Here is a 13217-nt window from a genome sequence, read left to right as displayed (position 1 = left end):
TATTATTTTTTGAAATGCAGTGATTTTTGTATGCCTCTACGATTAATTTTTTTTTCAATTTAAAATGATAATTGTATCATTCAATAGTAAAAAATGTTAAAAAAAACAACAAAAAATTGGAAAAGAGACTGTGAAAACATGAAAAAACTGTAGAGGCGTGGCGAGGTGAGAGTTTGTAGAATAAGCGAAATACTATCAGAGCAAACATAAACTTAACATAAAAAAAAATCAATGTTAATGTAAATTAATGTTAATGTTAACATTTCTTGAGTCTGAAAAGGTCCTGTAAACATATAAAACACAATAGTTTACAGGACCGAAACGAAACGAAACTATTGGCACTACGCCCCCCGGGGCATGGCCTTCCTCTAACGTGGGATTTCTGCTCCAGCGCCTCTGACGAGACAGGAGAAACCGGGGCCGACGTTTTACTTCACCATCCGATAGAAGCTCAGTGGATAAGGCGGGAATCGAACCCGCGTCTCATAGCATCATCGGGATCGGCAGCCGAAGCCGCTACCCCTGCGCCACGAGTTTACAGGACCATTTTTTTTAAAAAGCTCTAGATTTGAAAATTACCAATAATGAAATTAAAGAACACATTAAGTTTGGGCATTCGAGTACTTATTGTAAACTCAAATTCTTTAATCCATTCAACTTTGAATTTGATAAGTTCAATTGGGTCCTAAAATTAGGCTTAAATTTGTGATATTATCGTTCCAACGATAAAGATTGTTTTTGTAATTACAATGACGATGAAGCTTATTTTTGTGAGTACAACGACTTTTTGTACGACCGCGAAGAATTTTTGAATCATTTAAAAAACAACATCGCGGACAGCTCAGTTCCAAATAGGAACATAGTTGATCTATCGAAAAATTGTATTCGTGTCAATTTGTTTTTGCATTAAAATGAAAATAATTGATCAGAAATGGTGTTTATTCGTGTTTTCGTGAACAAAGGAGAGGGATCGATTTCTTGCGGCTTTTCTTCACCCTCTCTGGCTTGCTTTCGCTGCCGCTGCCGCCCATTTGAAATTTTTCTTGACCGGTTCCGCAGAAAGGTATAAACATAATTTTGTTTTTTGCTTTTTGGGTGTTTTAAATATTACAACCCTGAATTAAGGCACTTTTAAAAATAACTAAAAAGCAAGCAAAAAAAGTTGTTTCAAGCAAAACAATGTAAATGAGTCAAAGACGAAGTGTAAAAAAACAGTTTGTCCTGCTTACGTCAGCGGATGTTTTTAGCGATGTTTACATTGGGGTGGGTCTCGTGGCGCAGGGGTAGCGGCTTCGGCTGCCGATCCCGATGATGCTATGAGACGCGGGTTCGATTCCCGCCTTATCCACTGAGCTTCTATCTGATGGTGAAGTAAAACGTCGGTCCCGGTTTCTCCTGTCTCGTCAGAGGCGCTGGAGCAGAAATCCCACGTTAGAGGAAGGCCATGCCCCGGGGGGCGTAGTGCCAATAGTTTCGTTTTACATTGGGAAAGAGCTGGACAGACTCTTTGTTTACACTTAGGCTTTAACCCATTTACATTGTTTTGCTTGGATTATTAGATCTCCAAAATGGAGCATTTCTGTTCGAGCAGTTATTGCTGTTCGCCTTCCTCACCTTAAAGAGGAAAGGCTATAAAATCACTCGAAAAACGAACTTCTTACTTTGACCTTCTAGACCCACCTTCGTGTATACATATCGACTCGGAATCAAATTCTGAGCAAATGTCTGTGCGGGTGGTTGTATGTTGATCAAAATAATTGCACGCGATTATCTCGGAACTGGCTGAACCGATTTTGTCCATTTTGGCATCATTCGATCCGTCTTGGGATCCCCTAAATCACTATCTATAAATGATGATGTTTAGTTAAGTACTTCAAAAGTTATCTTTAAAAAACGATTTTGACTAATGTCCGGAAGATTGTAAAAAGGGTGGTTTTTGTAAGAAAACCCGTCATGCTATACATGTTTAGAAAGGTATTGAATAAACCTTTCCAACGCGTCCAAAATATTAAAGATCTGACAACCTTATCAATAGTTATGGTCACTTAAGTGTTATTTACACACATTTTTGAGGCTGGATCTCAAAAATGTTGATGAAAAAGTTGTCCGGATCTATCATACGAACCATCTTTGGATAGGTAATCAGAAGACCTTTCCAACGAGCCCAAAAGATTGAAGATCTGATAACGCTATCAAAAGTTATGAGCAGTTGTTCTAAAACATAATTTTGACGGAACAAAAAAGGGTTGAAATTGGTACAGATCCAGCTGAGGCAGCTTTATGGAATCGGCTTCGTTAGCCCAAGCTTTCTTAAATATTATGGCTTTTATGGCAGAAACGTAAGTAACGCTTTTTTGCATTTTTTTTTTTGTATGTATTCAGGCGCAACTGAATACAAGCAGAAAGCTTCTTTCAATTTATTTTAGGAGGAAGGCACTAATCACTGAGGTGGTTTAAAGTAACGTTTTTATACAATGCATTCCTTGCTACCACTCGAATCGGGTGCTCCATTCTTAACTTATCGTGGTTTTTGAATGACCCACAAGATCGATTTATTTTCCGTTTGTTTACCTAAATTCCAATCAAATTTGGGGTTAACCATTTTAAGCGTGTTAACTCTGCTCGAATCGAAATCTGATCGATTTTCCTGGCCCCCATCACGAAGCCGCTACTGTATCTGTCAAACGTCACGCCAGAAAAGCATCAAAACAAGCAAGAAACAAAACAACAACCAAAATTATTCCAATTTTTTGCCGAAATTTGCCCTCAAATGGACGTGGACGAGGCCGTGCAGTCAATCTGTGAATCGACGGTAAGTTCCGGAACGGGTTTCAAGTCATGGGTAGTGGCGTGGGAACGTCGGGGACTAAATAAGTGCAATTCTTTTTGGCGGCATTTTCAATGCTCTCTCCTCTTGCTTGTCGCTTAGGCTTCCCTGTCTGAAGGATGTCGCCTGCCGGTTCGAATGACCGGAACCAACGATTGGCCACTGGCGGAGATTATCAGCATCAAAGAGCAGGCCGAGGACGGTAACACCTGGTACTATGTGCACTACGTGGACTGTGAGTTTTGAGTTTGGGGGGTGTATTTGGGTGAAGATGATTGAGTTGAGTTTATTCTTTTAGTCAACAAACGGTTGGACGAGTGGGTCATGGAGGAGTATTTGGACACTCGGAAGGTACAATTCCCACGGAAGGATGGCCTCACGACTGGTCAGAACACTGGCGTTACAACACCGAAGCGGATACCGCCCATCGGGGAACGTTCCCGGCCGGCAAGTCCAATCCATTCGCCGGACATTGTTAACGGCAGTGCGGTGTTGGCGGCCGCCTTGCAGAAGAAAATCAACCGCAAACGAAAGGCCACCTCCACAGAGAACGAAGACTCGCAGGAAGTTCCGACGACGCCGACGCCTCGACAGTCCGGAAGTATGGTGACGCACGGTCACGACGACGTTGTGACGCGAATGAAAAACGTTCAACTGATTGAGCTTGGTCAGCACCGCATCAAGCCGTGGTACTTTGCGCCATACCCCCAAGAAATGTGCACCATGACCTGCATCTACATCTGCGAGTTCTGCCTCAAGTATCGCAAGAGTCGAAAATGCCTCGAAAGGCACATCAAAAAGTGCAACCTGCGACATCCGCCGGGGAACGAAATCTACCGCAAGCAAACGATCAGTTTTTTCGAGATTGACGGGCGCAAGAACAAGAGCTACGCGCAGAACCTGTGTCTGCTGGCGAAGCTGTTCCTGGACCATAAAACGCTCTACTACGACACCGATCCGTTCCTGTTCTACGTGATGACGGAGTTCGACTCGCGGGGTTTCCACATTGTGGGCTATTTTTCCAAGGAGAAGGAAAGCACGGAAGATTACAACGTGGCGTGTATTCTGACGATGCCGCCGTACCAGCGCAAAGGCTACGGCAAACTGTTGATCGAGTTTAGTGAGTAGAAGATTGGCGTGGCTTTTCGTTGTCTATTTTATTTAAAATGTTGCATTACTTCCATCGTAGGTTATGAATTATCCAAATTCGAAGGCAAGACTGGATCCCCCGAAAAACCGCTATCCGATTTGGGACTGCTTTCATATCGAAGCTACTGGGCGCAAACAATTTTGGAAATTCTGATTCTTGCAAAACCGACCGGCGACAACGAGAAACCGCAGATAACAATCAAGTAAAATTGTTGACTTTTGAAATCTTTCCAACTTTCAACTAATCCCTTTGCTTTTGATTTTAGTGAAATTTGTGAGTTGACCAGCATCAAGAAGGAGGATGTAATTTCAACGTTGCAGATCCTAAACTTGATAAACTACTATAAGGGCCAGTACATAATCTGCATAAATAAAGAAACAATCGATCAGCACCGGAAAGCGATGGAGAAACGAAAGATCCGGATTGATTCCAAGTGTCTCCACTGGACGCCCAAGGACTGGTCCAAGCGTTCCAAGTGGTAGAATCGTCTCCCCCCTCCATTCGATTGCCACAAAACAGCCCCAAAAGCGCGTAAATATCTCCCCTTCATTAATATCTCTTACAACTGTATTTGACTTTAGTGAGATGTGTTCCCATCCTAACAAACGTGAGCAGGTTTTACTGGAGAGCTGGGCGACGAAATGCTGCTCTGCGTCAAGATTTACCCTTACTACACTTAATGATTAGATAATAAATTGAATAATTTAATGCGAGCTTCTTATGTTTTAATTTTAATTGAAAGTTACATCACGTCCTGTTTCAGCTAGCTCGAGCCGTATACTACAGTGACTTAATCTAAGACTAAATCCACTTCAACGAAACATCTGAGCGATTAACCTAAAGCAGTAGGCCTAGCCGCTTGAATATTTCAATGCATAACCATTGAAAAAACTGTTGTAATTTACATCTCCAGAGCAACATTTGAAAGGGGCGGTACGACATTGCTCTTACGGCTTTTCGTCCTATTTAACGCGTGTAATGAAAAGCCGTAAGAGCAATGTCGTACCGCTCCTTTCAAATGTTGCTCCAGATCTGGGAATGGTGACAGATTTTGCGTGTATTTTTTTAAGATTTAAAAAAATAAAAAAAATTAACTTTTAAAATTTTATTACAAAAACAAAATAAAAAATAATAAATTTAATTTTATTAAAGGATTTAAATTTATTAAATTTACAAAATATTTTTTTCAAAGTTATTTTTTTGTATTGTTTTTTTTATTTATTTTCCTTTTCAAATTGTTTCAAACATTATATGTTTTACATTTACTATTTTTTTTAAATTCTTTGATATTTATTTTTTTTTAGACTATTAATTTCAAGCTTTTTTAATTTTTCTATTTTTATATTTTTTATTCAATAAATATTTGAAAAGCATGAAAAAACAATAATTTTTTAATTTAATTTTGTTTAATTTACATTTTTTTCAAATTTTTTTTTTAAATTTTTGACACCTTTCAAATTTTTGAATGTTTAAAACTCTCCAAAATTTTTAAAATAAAAAAATGCAAAAAACATCCTTTATTTTTAATTTAGCAATTTTTGAAATCTTCCTTACTTTTTCAAAAGGTTTAAATTAAAATAATTCATGCAAATAAAAAAAATCTTAAAATTGTGGCAATTTGTTGCAATATTTTTTTTTTTATATTTTTAAAATAAGCGTCGAAATTATATCGAGATTTTCTCGAACGTCACTCGTAATTCGTCGATGGCAGAACGAAAAATAACGATCTAATGATCAAATGAAATTAAAATAACACATTCTGTTGACACAAAGTCTGTCACAACTCTCAGAAAGCACTATTTTTTTATATTTAATTTTAAAATTTTAGATCTTTTTTTTTTTAAATTAAATATGTCTTTATTGAACTTTCTTATAATAATTACATTTCATTTACATTCTAAGTGGTATGGCAACATGCTTTTCATCTTTGTTATATTTTTCGTTTTCTTATTACCTGTTCACATTCATTCATTTACTTCAAATTGTTTTACATTATTGCATTGAATTGAATACATTTGGTTAAAAAAAGAAAAAAATCACTTTAACAACTAATCCTAACCTAAAACTAAAAAAAATAAATTCATTGAAATATTCAAAATCACTAGAACAAGTAAACTACGAACTGTATTTTAAGATAAATCCTCCAAGCGTTCTTACTTGTTCCGCACGAGTTTTGCAACCACGCAGTGTTGTTGTCATCTCGATGAAAATGTTCAGAAGTTCTTGTGGTGAAAACAGGTCACTGTTGTCTTCATCCGTTGATGCTGGTTGGTTTTCCCTCGGTTGCTGACTGAAGCCAGGAGGTGTTGTATTCTCTGCAACTTTTTGCCGCTGATTCAACGGCAATGGCTGCAGATTTGGAACCACTCGAACAGATCCCGCTCCAGGTGACGCCAAAGCAGGAAAATCCACGTCCGTGAAAGTTTGTGGTGCTCTGTGACGATTTGGTTGGTGCCTCGTCGTCGCTTGCTGCCGAATTTTCACAAACTCAGCTCGTTTTGGGCAGCTTCGATTCTTGGTCGAATGGTCGCCGCCGCAATTGAAGCATTTCGCTTCAATGTTCTCGTTGATTGTTTCGCAAGCTTGAGTTTTGTGCTCACCTCCGCAGGTTGCACAACGACTCTTGATGAAACAATTCCTTCCACCATGTCCAAACTGCAAACAGTTCGAACACTGTGTCACGTCACGGTGCACTGGACGATAACGTTCCTAAGTCACGATGATGTTGAAAATTGCCCGAACTGCTTTCAGCTCAGACGGCGTTGTCGATCCTCTCTCGAGATGAACCAGGTACAGTTGATCACGATACTTGATGTCCTTGTTGTGTCTCGTCATCTTGAAGACTTCGATCACGTTCAACTTAAGAGTTTTGAGCTCTTCTTTCAGTACACTCACATCCATGTCGTACAGACCTCGGAGGACCTGTTTCATGGGGCGTTTACCTGGATCGTCATGGCTGTAGTATTCAATCTTTGTGTTGTTCAGGAAATCCCGAACGTAGTTGTAATCCTTTCTGGTAGGTAGCAGAATTTTGAGTCCATCAGCACACAAGCGAATGGAAGCTCGTAAAGCGCAAGATTTGATAAATCCGGTCAGCCACTTTCGCACCGAGTCCGATGACGATGTTTTCACAAAAATGGGTGGCAACTTTTCACGTCGTTCAAATTCTTCTATCTCGCTCACGTCCACAGGGAGGGTAGCGAACTGGTTTCCAGACAATTTTTGAGCGTCCTTGCTCAAACTGCCTGGCTTTGCAGGTAGCGCTTCGGCATTCTTTAGCTTCTTCAAATCTGCCGATCCTGCTGGTGAGGACTGCCTCTTTTTCTTGCCGTGAGGCATTTTTTGCACTTTTTAGCACTCTTTTGGTTTGTGAGGGACGCACGTCTGACTCGCTTCTCTGCTGATCGCAGACTATTATTTTTAGATCATATTTTTTACAGCTTTACAATTTTTTTGGGAAATGTATAGTTTTGCAATGTTTTTAACTTTTAAATATTTTGAAAGGATTATTAAATGAAATTCTAAGTTTTTTTTTAATTTTATCAGGCCGATGCAAATATTTAAAAAAGTTTTTGTCCCTCGGCCCTGGCCGAGGTCAAGGGGGCAAAAATATAAAAATTTAAATAACAAGCCATAGTCTTCACATTTAAATGAAAAAAGTGTTTTAAAATGCATTTTACACTAGTTCAGTTGTTTTGCAATCATTAGTTTTCAAAAAATCTAAGATCTGACAAAAACAAAAGTTGTATCGAAAAAAAAGATTTTGCATCGAAAATTTTCAAAAAATCTTAAGATTTTTTAATAAACCCAAACATGCTAAAAATGATTTAAAACGCAGAAGAATGTATTTTAATTTGATTTCAGCTGGTTGCACTTGAATTTTCATTGAAATTTGAAGTTTATTGTAAAAATATTTTTTTGCCCCCTGATTTTTCGGGCCAATTTTGAAGAGGGGGGTGACAAAAACTTTTAAAAATATTTGTACCAGCCTTAAATATATAAAGTTTTTGAAACGTCTAAAATTTATATAATTCTTGGCAATTTTATTTTTTCAAGCTTTTTAAATTTTCAATGAAACAAAAAAAAATTGTTTGACATTTTCACGTTTTTAATTTTTTTAGCTTTTGAAATTTTTCAATGTATTTTTTTTCAAAATGTTTAAAAACATCCCAAATAAAAAAAATATTGAAGGTTTGAAATTTATTTTTTCAATGTTGTCTTATGGTTGTTTTGAAAAAGTAATAAAAAAAATATTAATATTTTTTTAAATTTACATTATTTTGTTTTAATTTTTCAAAATTTAAAAAAAATTCAAGATTTTAACAGTATTTGAAATAGAAAAAGGTTTTTTTTTGATGTTTTTAAAATATCTTTCGAGCTCATATCTAGATTTTCTAGATTTGCAGTCGTAATTTGCCGATGGTAGATCGAGAAAATACAATCGAGTGGTCTCAATCTACTACATATCGACAAATTACGAGAAACCTCGATCGTGAGTCGAGAAATTACGATCAAAAGCATTATCTTTAAGTACATCACCGCTGCTAACAATTTCCTCAGTTTCTGCTGAATTTATTTTTTTTTTTTACAATTCTATTATTGGTAAAATTACTCAAAAGAGGTGATATTCAACCAATCACATTTTAATCCTTCAAAAGCTCAACTTTTTTTTACTGTGTAGTAATGCACTATAGAGATCTCCACGGATTCTCTCACGCACACCATGCTTCTGTGTTAGTATTTGTATTTGAAGTATTGTTTTGGTTTTGAACGATTGTGATTGGCTGAATTCCAAGCAGCTGATTTTGTTTACACTTTTTTCACGCAGACATAGGCAAATCGAGTAGATCAGTCGTCTGTAAAAACCAGCTGTTTACCACGTGCTCGTGGTATAACAAAGAACACAGCTGATTTTGACAGACGAATCATTCTACTCGATTTGACTATGTCTGCGTGTACATTTTGTTACAAACTAATACACTTTCGCGCGTGGATATCTCTATGGCACACTGCAAAATTTGCAACATTTGCAATATTAAAAATTACAAGAAAAATACTGGCGTCTAACAAAACGAATAAAATTTGGTTATTTGATAAACCGTAATACATTTTATTTAGCTAATTTCAGTAAAATAGTGTTTTTGAGGTCCTTAAAACCACTTCTTCCACGTAACTCGTGTTGAAATACAACAGTGTTATCTGCGTTTTTAAACTCGAATTAAATTTTAAATGTATATATTCGATTCCAAATTCCGAAACTAGAAATGAGCATTCAAGATTCACCGTGTAAATCTGTTCGAACTGCTCGAATTTCTGTCGATGCAGAAAACAGCCACTGACCAATCCCCCAACCCATGTTTGGCGCAAACTGAATCAAAACAAAGTTCAACTCCAGCAGCACCGGCAGCAAATCGATTCCCAACGATGTCGTTCCGTCCGGAGACCGCGCTCGTGGCACCGGAAAGCGGCTCGCAGTTCAGCTTCCCCTTTCCCCCGTACGACATCCAGCTGGACCTGATGCGGTCACTGTACACGGTCGTCGAACGTGGCCAGGTGGGTATCTTCGAGAGCCCAACGGGAACCGGCAAAAGTCTCACGTTGACCTGTGGCGTGCTAAGCTGGCTGCGGGATCACGAGGCGCTGGTGGAACGAGAGTTGACCGAGCGGATTGAGGCGTTGAGGGGTGAGATTGGACGGTTGGAGCGGGAGACGGCTGGGGCGGTCGATTGGATTAGTGGGCAGTTTGAAACGATTGGGATTAAGAAGCAGCTTGGGGAGCTCAAGGGGGTCAAGGATTTGAGGGATGAGTATTATAAGCGATTGGATGAGCTGAGGGAGAAGCGGGCCAAGTTTAAGAAACGGTTCAGGAAGAAAACTGAGGAGAACTTGCTGGAGAGTGATGGTAAAATTGATGTTGAAAATGGTAACGATGATTTTTTGGTGGAGGAATCGGATGACGATGAGGATGTGGGAGCCGAGGAAGAAGACCGTTTAAGGTATCAACCGGTGCAGGTGATATTTTGCTCTAGGACGCATTCCCAGCTGAGTCAGGTAGTGAACGAGGTTCGGCGAACCGAGTTTGGTAAGCAGATCAGACTGACGATGATTGCTTCGAGACAGAACCTTTGCATCAATCAAGAAGTTAGGAAGCTTAAGACTAACACATTAGTTAACGAGCGCTGCTTGGAAATGCAGAAGAACTCTGGTAAGGCCACCTGTAAGGATGAGGACGGGAATGTCAGCAAGAAACGGAAGGTTAGTTCTTCAGCTCAAAAATGTCCCTTTTACAATCGGGAAGCAATCGAGGAGCTGAAAAACAACTCCCTCTTTGAGGTGCAAGACATCGAAGAGCTTGTCAGCTTCGCGAAGCAGGAAAAGGCTTGTCCGTACTACGCCTCTCGTGCCGCAGTCGGTGACACGCAGCTGTTGATGGTTCCGTACCAGAATCTGCTCCACCGCAAAACTCGCGAACAAACGGGACTCGATATCAAAAATGCCGTCATCATCGTCGATGAGGCGCACAACTTGCTGGACACTATTTCGAGCATCCACAGCCAGGAGGTGTCGTTGGAGTGTTTGCAGCAGGCTCGGCTGCAGTTGACCGCGTACAAAAAGCAGTACTTTCAACGATTCTCGACAAAGAACCTGCTCAAGATCAACCAGCTGTTGTTCATCGCCACTAGACTGTGCAAAATGTTGGAAGTCGCGCCTGGAGCGGACTCTAGAATGATTCAAACGCACGAATTGATGACCGAGGGAGACTTCTTCAACCTCAACCTGCAGGAGATCGTTCAGTTTGCGGAGAAGAGTCGCATCGCGCAAAAGGTGCACGGCTTTGCGCAGTCCGTTCCGCAGTCCGTCCTGTTGGCGGGCGAGAAGAAGCGGCCAGCTCCGCAAGATAAGTCGGTTGCGCTGAAGAGCTTCCTGAAGCAGCTGGAAAAGGATGCCGCTGATAAGGGCAAGAAAAAGCCGGCTGAGCGTGATGTTGACGAGAGCGAAAATCAAAATCCTGAGGTAAAAAGGGAACCGGTCGTGAACGCGATTCGTCCGCTGTTGGCCTTTATCGAGAGTCTTGCGGAGAGCTTCGACGATGGTCGAGTTTTGCTCACCTACAATGCGACCGATCCGAAGAGGGCGACCATGAAGTATCTGCTGCTGAATCCGGGGGCGAGATTCGGGGACATTCTTGGCAGCTGTCGATCGGTAAGTTGCGAGCTTCGTCTTTCTATGAACTACAATTTAAATTTGTAACTTTTATTTTAAGATCATTCTGGCCGGTGGAACAATGCATCCCATAGACGAACTCACCGAGCAACTTTTCAAGGATTGTGCCGAACGAGTGGAGATACGGAGCTACCGACATGTCGTCCCGGCTGACGCCGTCCTCCCTTTGGCCATCGGTAAAGGTCCATCCGGAAAGGAACTACTCTTCAATTACGCTAATCGACAGAACAAAGAGCTGGTAAGCTGTTAAAAGGTCCTTCGATTACCCCAATTACAAATTCCCAATTTTGCAGTTGAACGAGCTGAGCTCGGTCCTCGCCAATCTGTGCCAAGTCGTCCCTCACGGAATCGTCTGCTTCTTCGCCTCGTACGACTATTTGGATCAATTCTACGCCACCATCCAGACGAACGGTCGCCTCGATCGCATCACCGAACGCAAGCGCGTTTTCCGCGAGCCCCGCGGAACCACAAACGTGGACAGCATCCTGGCCGAGTACGCCCAGGCGGCCCGCCACTCCGGTGCCCTCATGCTGAGCGTCGTCGGAGGAAAGCTTAGCGAGGGACTAAACTTTGCCGACGAGCTCGGACGGTGCGTGGTGGTGGTGGGCCTTCCCTATCCGAATCGAACCAGCCCGGAACTGGCCGAGCGGATGCGGTACCTGGATCGGACGCTAAAGCCGCCGGCCGGGAACGAATACTACGAGAATCTCTGCATGAAGGCGGTCAATCAGTGCATTGGACGGGCCGTCAGACACATCCGCGATTACGCGAGTGTGGTGCTGTTGGATTCGAGATATGGGACCAGCGAACGGATACGGAAGAAGCTTCCGGTGTGGATCGCGGACGGATTGCAGTGCACCGAGCGGTACGGGCAAGCGCACGGAAGTTTGGTCAAGTTTTTCAAGGGAAAGGCAATTCACGATGCGGTCAACAAATAAAAGTGACTTTTTCTTGAAAATATGACTTTTGATCCACTTACCTTACCAGAACCTAGTTAACATTTAAAAACCACAACACTTCCGGCGCTTACAATCATTTTCAAACTTTTCAACGCACTTTGCATGCCGTCGCACCGATCACCATCGTTCGAAACACTCGCGAATATTTCTAAAGAGGAAACGGTGATATAAACAGGCAGAAATACGTAATTTTTCACAATATTCACATTAACATTACAAAAATTTCAGAATAAATAAACTGAACCGACGCAGGTCCCGCACCGAACGCAAAATTTTTTTTGGCGCCAAAACGGACGCTCCAGCTTTGAGCTGTCAACAAAAATGACGTCATCAACTGTGAAAGCAAGGTTTGAGTATTGGCTACAAGAAAGCACTAGCGACAAAAATCAACTGTGGCAGCAGAACAAAAAACAAGTGCCACCTGTGGGTGAGCACTGGGAGAAGGAAAATTGCATTCGGTTGCCTATCGGTAGGCGTTTCGAAAAAGAATTCTATGTTATCGAGAAATTAAAAGTGAGAGTGTGTGCGTGCAACATGGAGTTAAACTTTTTGAAAAGCCTTGGTAAGCTTCACAGCAACTGCACAGAAAGTTTAACTCAATGTTGCGATTTGACAGCTCGATTGAAGGAAAAAAAACTGAACAAAGAGATTTCGCGCCATATTTGTGGTCGATAAATTTGGTTCTAAGAAAATGTTGCAATAAAAAGCGCCGAAAGATCCAAATAGTTAAAAGCTGGTAAAAACGCGAAGAATAAAGTTGTAGTTTAAAGCTTGAAGTTCTAATCTAATTGAAGATTTTACTCGAAACGGAAGGTCAAGGAAGAAAAGAATAGTTCAAGTTGAGTGCTGTTTCATCAATCTCGGAACATATTAACGGTAACTTCAATTCAAAATAATAACCAACATTCAGGGAACAACATGCACTTCCATCGTACCTCTAATGTGGCATATCAGCCGTTCAATGCAATTACTGCTCGTACCTGAAAGCTTTTCAACTGCAATCGATCGAAACAGAAAGTGAACAAGTAAGTTTCTAGCAAAAGTTTTACAAAATAAG

General features: G+C 40.8%; 2 protein-coding genes across 2 annotated transcripts; both read left to right on the top strand.

The window, feature by feature from the left end:
- Positions 1 to 2685: 2685 nt before the first annotated feature.
- Positions 2686 to 4690, top strand: LOC6032237 (histone acetyltransferase Tip60). Its single transcript, XM_001842823.2, has 5 exons — positions 2686 to 2812; positions 2930 to 3062; positions 3126 to 3947; positions 4017 to 4179; positions 4243 to 4690. Exons 1-5 carry the CDS (start codon positions 2771 to 2773, stop codon positions 4457 to 4459), a joined length of 1377 nt encoding a protein of 458 aa, XP_001842875.1. The 5' UTR covers positions 2686 to 2770; the 3' UTR covers positions 4460 to 4690.
- Positions 4691 to 9345: 4655 nt separating this feature from the next.
- LOC6032236 (ATP-dependent DNA helicase DDX11) lies at positions 9346 to 12159 on the top strand. The gene is made up of 3 exons (XM_001842822.2): positions 9346 to 11180; positions 11242 to 11439; positions 11495 to 12159. The coding sequence occupies exons 1-3, from the start codon at positions 9402 to 9404 to the stop codon at positions 12137 to 12139; spliced, it is 2622 nt and encodes an 873-aa protein (XP_001842874.1). The 5' UTR covers positions 9346 to 9401; the 3' UTR covers positions 12140 to 12159.
- Positions 12160 to 13217: the final 1058 nt, after the last annotated feature.

Source organism: Culex quinquefasciatus, chromosome 3 (assembly GCF_015732765.1).
Source record: "Culex quinquefasciatus strain JHB chromosome 3, VPISU_Cqui_1.0_pri_paternal, whole genome shotgun sequence".
In the NCBI taxonomy this organism is placed as follows: domain Eukaryota; kingdom Metazoa; phylum Arthropoda; class Insecta; order Diptera; family Culicidae; genus Culex; species Culex quinquefasciatus.
This window is presented reverse-complemented; position numbering and strand designations above follow the sequence as displayed.